Here is a 9,395-nt window from a genome sequence, read left to right as displayed (position 1 = left end):
ATAAACATTTGAAATATATGAGTTTGTATGTAATGTATGAATATAATATACAAGTTTCACTTTTTAAATGGAATTACTGAAATCAATCTACTTTTTCATGATATTCTAATTTTATGACCAGCACCTGTATGTATGTCTGGTATGTGTTTGCATTATTTCATGTGAGCTTGTTTACAATTAAAGCATAAAGAGTTTAATTTGCAGGTCCAGAGTCAAACTGAAAAACTGCTTTTAACGTGCATCTGATCAGATATAAGAATACCAGCTGAGAATGGTAGCCAGCAGAGCTGATCATCAGCGCATGTTTGTTATTAATATGTCTGGGTGGCGGGAATGGTTTTCTTCTCCTTTCATTAAGCTCTTACCGCTGTTCTTGCCATGAACAGTGATGAAGGCAGCCGTCTGAGTGTTGGTTGGTGATATTGTGTTAGAAGAGTGCTGCTGCACTGATGTTTCTGTAATACAATCAGTGTTTCCTGTCAGAGAGTGGAGAGGAGGGAGGGGGAGGAGATGCGAGACGCTCTGAATGACACCCACTGCTGATTTATAGCTTGTAAACTCAGGAATATTCACCCAGCATGCCTTTGAAGTCCACACAGAATGGATCAAATATCCACTCATTCACACTACATCATACAGAAAGATTCCTTCCTTTAAAATACATGCAGATGGATTGTTGGTGCAGAAAATCACAACTGATTTGTACTTCATGTCCAGTGACTGTGTAGAGTGTTGGGTGGAGGGAGGGGTGAGTGGTGGGAACACGGGTAAGTATTAAAACATACTGTTCGCATCAAGGAGGCTTGGAAAAACCAAGCAAAAAGTAAAGAAAAATGTAGAAACACTGGATTTTCTGTGAAACTGAAGTGTGAATACTGGGTGCTAAATATTTCTGCTGAAATTTGTTGAAGAATTGCTTAACTGAATTGTTAAACTAAAAACAAGCAAACCAGAAGCTAAATGTAGCAAAAATGGTAGCTAAAAGCTAAAATGAGCAAAACAAAAACTAATATGAATTCGTAAAACTGTAGCTAAAAGTTAAAATTAGGAGAAAAAACATAGGTAAAAGCTAAAATTAACTAATTTGAAGCTAAAAACTAAACAGTAGCTAAATCTAAAATGAGCAAAACTGTAGCTAAAAGCTAAAAATTACAAGATCGTTACTTAAAGGTAAAGGTAGCACAAGAAGACAAATATAAAGAAAGTATGCTGAAGTAGACTTTAAATAACAATGTTTTGAAGGAATTAAAACAATTTTAATGTATTTCTATGGAGTTAAAAAAAAAAGTTAAATATTTCAAGAAGTATAAAGGTTGCAAATACCAAAAGTTATAACTCACCACTCCCGATTGAGCCAAATGTTTAAATAAATTAATAATAAAAATAGCGCAAAGTAAGTAGAAGTATTTCATCACAGAAAACCTACAGAAGAAACTATAAATAAGACAATAGTGTGAATTCTGAATCAGCATTCACACAACCAACGGAGTAGAGGCAGAGCATCATCACGGTAAGAGTGAGGACGAGAGCGAGAAAGAAAGAGGAAGAGGAAGGAGGGAGGGAGAGCAGGAGTTAATGCGAGAGGGATCTGGAAAGGAGGACAGAGAACCAAGAGACAAGAAGAGACGAGGAGCTCCATAGGAGGTTTCTTGTTGTTCTTGTTGGGGGGGTCAGGATGAGCAGCCCGTGCCTGCTGCGCACTGCCCCCATCAGCCAGCCTCGGCTCAGAGAGGTCAAGATCAGTCTAAAGGCCGGCAGCAGGGACACAGGAGCCATTCGGAGCAGTGGCGGAAGGGCCGGCAGACCCTACACCCCATCAGAGAATGAGGCACAAGTGTGGGTGGGTGTGAGCAGCAGCAGCCGGAGCAAGAGCACCCCCCCGGTCCACCGCGCCCAGAGACCCGAGAACAGGAAGACACTACGAGATAGCAGGCAGCAGGGATCAGAACACTACCCAGAGAGGAATGGAACCCTACTGCATGTCCCACTCACCAAGGCGCCCACAAGGGTACCCCCTTTCTCCTCCTCATCCTCCTCATCCTCCTCCTGCACCCCCAGACGTCAGCGGACCTCTCACCCCCACCCTGCCCCGGTCTTCTCCTCAACCTCCTCTTCCTCCTCGGCCAAAAGTATGAAGCGAGCGCGCTGGTTGAGTTACAGCACCTCCAACATCGGTTTCAACTCCATCCTAGATGGACGCTTCAGACAGCTCCAAGGTACAGGTCCTAAACTCAAGGTGGGGTGTGTGTGTGTGTGTGTGTGTGTGTGCGTGTGTGTGCGCTCTCACTGAAGTCGGCCGGGTTGTGGTAGGGTGTGTGTGTGTGTGTGTGTGTGTGCGTGTGTGTGTGTAGGTCAGTCCATCTTCTCAGTCATACCCCTCCCTTTCTCATCATGTGTTTATGCCGGGGCACTACGGCGCAGAGGTTGGGTTGCTAAGTGTGTGAGATAAAAAGCCTCAGTAGTAGGGGCTTTTTGATTAAATACATTTGCTAATTAAAGGCCTAGCACTCTTTAAAGGAATGCATATTGCCTACCACTAGAGTTTTAAAGTAAGATCATCCTATTGTGGGAAATAACAAAGTTGTAGGTCAAACCTTGAAAATAACATTATGCGCGGATCTCGTGCAATGTTGCAAGATGACTCTCAGCTACAACCACATCACGTTTTAGCTCAATATCTGTAAAACTGACTGAGTTATAGCTCTTTTTGTACTGGCTAATGTCGGTTAGCTGTGGTGGCCATCTTGAATTAGATTGGTTTTAAAAAATCAGTTGTACAGTAGATGTGCAAACAATGATTACTTTGGGCAAGTTTCATTCAAAATTTATTTAGTGGTTTATTAAATATTTGCTAACAGTGAGACACATGCGCACAGGCACAGGTAAAAACGTAATCGCCAACCTTTTCTTTTGGGTGGTGGTTGAAAATAATTCATTTATTTTTCAGGAGGCTGGGACTCTGCCCTAATTGTTCACCAACTTGGCCTTGAATAATGTATTTACACATACAGAGCTTTTAATAGTTTTTTCCCTCCCAAACCATTCATTGCCAGCTTGTGTTCTTCATTCTTCCTTGATTTTATTTTTATTTTTACTTTGAAACAGTTTTATATTGATTCAACTCATTTCCATATGGTTCTTTGAAAGCTGAATAAAGAGAACAGAACAATAGTAAGTTTCATTCCTAACCATTCCAGGCACAGGCAGAGTGATAATGTGTTTGCTTGTATCTTTGTGTGCTTTCATTTGTCTGCACTGCACTGTAAATATCTTAGAAATAATTGATTTTAGAGAAACTTGCAGAAAGAAACGATTCAATGTACATCTACAGCTGATCTGCGTTTTTGACCCAACCGTATTGAAGATGACTGCCACAGCTAATCTACTTCAGCCAAAACAAAAATAGTTGAAACTACAGATATTGAGCTAAAATTTGAAGTGGTAGTAGCTGAGAGTCATTCACAACACATATTTTGACTTTGACATTTTGCTATATTGCATGAGATCATGAATAATGTTATTTTCAAAGTTTAATTAAAACAGCTACAAAGTCATGATTTCTTGTCATAATATGATCTTAGTTTACAATCCCACTGCAGGTCTTAATGTTCATATACAATTTTTTGCTGAGATCTGATTTTGTGTTTGGTTGTTCACATTAAAATTTAAATGCAAACATCATCAGACGCCAGTGTGAACAGTCCATGGCGTTGAAGTGACCCACATGTGCAGAAGAAGGTACATACAGCACGCTGTGTTTATGGAAGTAAATATGGATGTACTGAAAGTAGAAACAAACTCTCAAGTATTGATCCCTTAATGTAAGTATTGACATGATCCGATATCAACATTGGTATCAATATCAAAAAACAGATTTGTCACATTCATATGGTCATAAGAAAATCAGATATTGGTGAAAAACAATATGATTTGGACCACTTTTGCCTGCAATGTGAATTTAGCCTAAGTTGCAAACTTTGTCTTGAAAGGCAGTTGGCGATATACATTCTTTCAAGGAATGATAAGTTTTGAAATCAGTGAAGGATCACCTGGGTGATGTAAAAAAAATAATAATCAATTTCTCAGATCATTTAATGTCTCCCCGCCTGTTATTAAGGTTACAGGAGAGAGTTCTGCCGTCATACAAGATTTCTGTAAGCGTGCACTCTGCTATCCAACTCCCTGATGGCAGGAGTGCATTAGTGAGAGGGGGGAAAGTGGAGGAGGCGAGGCAGGAACAGAAAGGAAAAAGCTTTATTTATTTATTTATTTTTTACTGCATCTGCTAACATTTCAGGTATCGACTGAATTTGAAGGCACTGAAACATGAAGCGGGAAACTTCTGACGCTTTACCAAATCAGAGACGTGTCATGAGATGAGCTTAGTGCATTGATTTACCAACTGCTTGTCACGTTATCTGAGTTTGTTCTAACTATAAGGGAGAGTTTCAATGACTGCATCAGGACGAAGTTTGACAAAAAAATTTAATAGAAAACAGATCAATTAAATAGGGAAGAAAACCATTAGTTTTTATCTTGTTTTGTATTGATTTTTGATTTTTTTGCTCATTGTGACATATCTTTTTAAGTTTGACATGCTTTTTGACGATTTCTGCTGACCTTCGTGCAAAAAAATCTTTCCCCTGATCTGATTTTTATTGCTGCCACAGGCAATTGACATTAGGAAACAGAAATTGGGTATAATTCAGTTAATTTTACAGATATTGAGCCAAAATTTAGTGTGGTAGTAGCTGAAAATGTCCCAAAACTCATAAGCTAAACACTGATAGAAAGCACAAGATCTTTGTCTGAAACTTTGGCATTAACTGTTAGCGTTAACCCTTTTTGTCTGTTCGCTAAATATATCATAAACCAGTGGACATATTTTAATGAAACTCTCAGAAAGTAATCATTCTATGTACACCTACAACTCATTAACATTTAGATAAACCCAAATCAAGATGGCTACCACAGCTAATCAACATTAGGTAAAACAAAAATGATTATAATTCAAGTAATTTTACAGATAATGAGCTAAATTATGGTGTACTAATAGCTGAGACTCACCCTCACAAGATCTCACAATATTTCATGAGATTACCTAAAAGTGTCTATAACTCCTTCTTTCTGTTTTTGTTTCTCCTCATAAGATGATCTTAGTTTCAAACTCTGGCATGAAAGTTGGCGGGTGATATGCATTTCTTCAAGGAAGGCTTGTCCTTTAATTCATTAGGGTTTTGCATTTCACATGCTTCTCTTGCATCTAATTCTCCTAATGCTCTGGCTGGCAGAAATAAACTCTGGGAACATCAAATGCACATTAATCTGATGGTCAGCAGCTTCAGAGAGACAGTTTGTCTATTAAAGGATCAAACAGTCTATCTTGCTTTGAGAACACGTCTGGATGGAGTGTGTAAGAAAAAACAGACGCTGAGTTTTATCTCACGTCCGCCGCAGGACCTGGCACTGCCATGACTCAGGCATGGTGCTCTGGACCCACTGGGCCACATCCAGTAAAAGCTGACTGTGGGGAAAAAGTTAGATTGAGTTGTATACAGGGAAAATCCATCAGCATGAATAAGTCATGGGGCCTTCACCGGAGTCAAAGAGTGGATAAGAGATTACTAAGTAAAAGCATGTGAAACAGAGGAATGTTTAGTTCAGCTTGTACTAATACACAGGACAGGAAAACTTAGAAATTTGGAAAGGACAGATGAGTGAAAATACACTGTTCTAGTCTGGTCAGGCTTAGTAAACAACACTGCAATGAAACCACTTTGAAAGAAATGCTTTTTGACCATTGCCTTTTATGCCAAATGCCAAAGTTTTAAGCAAAGATGTTGCATAATCTGTTGGCGCTCAAAATATGTGTTGAGGATGACTCATATTTTAGCTCACTATCTGTAAAACTAACTGAGTTATAACAATTTTCATGGTTACTAAGGTTAATTAGCTGTGGTGGCCTTTTTGAAATGAGTTGACTCAAAAAGTTAATGAGTTGTAGCTGTCCATCCAGGGAGTATTTTCTGCAAGTTTCCTTAAAATTTGTCAAGAGATATTTTGATAACAGACAGACTTGGGCAAAAATATTCTCATCCACTTTTCACCTATCAGTGGCAGGGGATAAATGCAAAAGTTAAACAGTTAAATAATACATCTGCTCGGTAATTTGGCGCTGTAGTTTCACCTGGGATGGGCAGCAGCTGATTTCAGCTCAAAGGTTGTACAGTCAGAATATGGTTTAACACACCACAGCTGGACATTTCATTGTTTAATAACAAACTTACAGCAGAAGTGACCTGGGCCAAAACTATCTGCTCTTGATCAAGTTTAACCTATATTTTTGTCTTTAAAGTAACTTTAGAGTAAAAATCTGTGGCAATAAGGGAACCTCAGTGTGTCATCAAGAGACCATATCTATGAAGAGCCTTTCATTTCGAACCAAACTATCTTAAAACGGAAGCAAAGACATTTTTGTCAGAAGATGGTGTTCCTGAACCAAAGACATGATTTCTTACATCTTATGTGATCATAACCATCACTGTTCTGTCTTTGAGACATCAGGGTTTCTGCAAGGTGACTTAATAAGTCATGAATATGCTCAGATTTTCCATTTTAGGTCTTAAAATACATAGTCACATCTTCAATTTGTATGTTTGTTCATTCATTGGTTCTTCCATTTTTGTATTTTGTTGCACTGTCAGCATTCATTGGTTCTGTGTGTCTGTAGTTCTGTCTGAGGATTTCAGACGTTACAAGAAAAACTCTGATGAAATTTGTTGAAGTACTGAAACTGAATTGCAAGTTAAAACAAGCAGAACAGAAACTAACGTGAGCAAAACTGGAGATGAATGCTAAAACAGAGACTCCAACAGAGAATCAGTTGTAGATGTACATCTAGTAATAATTTTCTGAAAGTTTTACTAAAATCTGTCAACTAGTTGATGAAATATTTTTCTAACAGACAGAGTTAAGTCCAAATAGTTAATGGCAAAGTTTTAAACACATTGTAAGTCAGTATCTTTAAAATTGACTGAGTTACTGTAAAGCCACTGTGCAGCATTTTTAATAGAGAAGGCATAAAATAAAGATACGGAACATAATGCCTGGTGGCCTTTGGGGAAGATTTATTTTCACAAAGCTTTTTGTCATGAGAATATTTGATTTGAGAAACACTGAAAACATGGTTTGAATTTTTTCCTTTTTAATTAATTTTAAAAATGTCACTACTTGATTATAAAAGCCCTAAAGCCTTGTAATACACATAAATCTTGAGATAATCCAACCTCATATGCAGCTGAGTCTTGTATCAGTAATTAATTTACTGATTTTGTCTTTTGCTGCTCTGCAAGACCACAGATGGAATTGTAGGATTTAACAGAGCTTGTTCTTTGTTCAACAAGGAAATTACACAGAATTGTTGTCATGTCATTTGGCTAAACATCTGCTGGCAAATGGCATTCATGAGGGAGACTTGTGCCATTCGCAGTGGTTCTCAACTTCATCGCTTGTGTTGCAAAGGCGCGCAAGTCCTGGCACTTGAGTTTTGAATATGGTAAAAAAAAAATTGTGCCACAAATTTTGTCACAGAGTTGACATGAGCATCTTCAATCTGTCTCTGTGGTGATTTGGCTTTTTTCTGGGTTTTGTTTTTGTTTTATTTTGATTTTAGTTCTTTGGTTTTTGTTTTGTTTCTTTTGTTATTTGGTTGTACTTTTCGTTTTTGTCTCATGTTCATGTTCATTTTCACTCTCCCCCAGTCATTCACTTTTCTGTCAGCCAAGCCCATCTTCACCTGTCCCGACTCAGCAATCATTCCACCTGTTCCCACTCACCTCGTTATCCCCAGTCTTTAAAACCTGGTCATTTCTCTCCATACCTCGCTGGTCCATTGTCTAAGGTTTGTCTGATGTTGTTAGTTTCTGTCCTGCCCGTTCCTGTTTCTTGTTCCTGTTTATGCTCCTGTGTTTGCTCCTGTTTTGGTTGGTTTTTGATTTAGTTTTTATCTTATTAGTTTGCTGCCTCGACAGCTTTTGTTTTCATTTTTTGTCATTAGTTTAATAAATTAGTTTCTTTTCAAATATGAGTCTGCGTTCTGGGTTCGCCTCCATCGCCTCCACCGTTCCTGACAGTCTCAAATGTGCTAGAGCTGTTTTTTGACACCTGCACAGGAGCCTCTGACAGAAAACATGTCCAGGTCCAAAATCCATGTTAATGACAATAATAACTAGTGAAACTGAGTTTTCTGCAAAAGTGCAGTGTGGATGCTGAGTGCTAAAGGACTTTGTTAACATTTGTTGCAGAAGCTGAAACTTAATTGCTAAAATTAAAACAAGCAAAACAGAATCTACAATTAGGAAAACAGTAGCTAAATGCTAAAATTAGCAAAGCTGTAGCTAAAAGCTAAAAAGGAACATAGGAAGTCAAAAACTGAACAAAAATGCAGAAGCAGACTTCCAAAGTTCCAGTGTTTTTTGGGAACTGAAGAGATGTCATTGTATTGTAATGACAGTTTTTTTGGTCAGTTTTGCAAACTATGCACACATACATAGGCCATGATTTTAAAAATGGGACATTCAAAATGTGAATTGCTTGCTGGTCACTTGGTTGCAAAATCTCAAAAGTTCAATGAGACTACAATGGAAAATTTGCCTATTTTTTTTGCAACTTTTAGTCGTCAACTAGTCCCCAACAGTTGCGGCTCAGTGAGTTACCACCTTAAACAGGAACAGGAACCTCCATGTGCACATGTGCATGCATGTGGTCCCTTGTAAAGGTCTCGTCTTGTGATATGATCTGGAGATGCAGTGTTCACTTGTGTGTGTGTGTGCCTGGTTGTGCTGTAAATTCCTCTGAGCTCAGAAAGAATTTGTCACCATTTTTGTTGTCTGCCCCACTGTCAGATCCTCCATCAGTGTTTGTGCTGCTAATGGCACTTTGAGTTATTTGCATGTATAATTGCCATTACTTTTTTATGCTGCGGGTATCTGTGTGGATGCAACAGAGCTGTTGTTCTGCTGAGGGGAGCATTGCGAGGCATGATTTATTTACCTCACCTTGCTGCATCATGTGTTTTACATACAGTAACTCTTTATTTCTTCTCCTGGATGATGCAGAGAGTTCAGCTGGAGCTTTAAAGCAGCTTACTGGGTGGGTTTTTAGCAGCAGGGTGTCAGGATTCGTAAATATTCTAAAATGAGCAGCTCGGCGTCAGACAGACACGGGAGACCAAGATAATAGGAAGTGAGTTTTATTTTACAGTGAATCGGGAGCAGGAATAATTACAGGAACCAGGAACCTGGAAGCAGAGGACGTGGTAAGTATTTCCTTGGTGAGGAAGGCAGGTAAGTATTATATCCACAGGTGGGAGGCCTTACTGTGCGAAGGATGATCCA

General features: G+C 38.8%; 1 protein-coding gene across 3 annotated transcripts in view; it reads left to right on the top strand.

The window, feature by feature from the left end:
• Positions 1–9,395, top strand: part of sptb (spectrin, beta, erythrocytic) — a 79,215-nt gene that overhangs the window by 21,465 nt on the left and 48,355 nt on the right. Inside the window, exon 1 of one of the 3 annotated variants that reach the window (XM_017421532.2) lies at positions 1,661–2,216. The exons of the other annotated variants lie outside the window; for them this stretch is intronic. Within the exon in view, the coding sequence (XP_017277021.1) occupies positions 1,676–2,216 (541 nt within the window). The 5' untranslated portion in view covers positions 1,661–1,675. Of the gene's footprint in view, positions 1–1,660; positions 2,217–9,395 lie in introns of those variants that run through there. 3 annotated transcript variants of the gene reach the window in all.

The sequence above is a fragment of the Kryptolebias marmoratus genome, linkage group LG10, assembly GCF_001649575.2.
Source record: "Kryptolebias marmoratus isolate JLee-2015 linkage group LG10, ASM164957v2, whole genome shotgun sequence".
NCBI lineage: Eukaryota > Metazoa > Chordata > Actinopteri > Cyprinodontiformes > Rivulidae > Kryptolebias > Kryptolebias marmoratus.
Note: the sequence above shows the minus strand (reverse complement) of the source record. Positions and strands in the feature narration are given on the sequence as shown.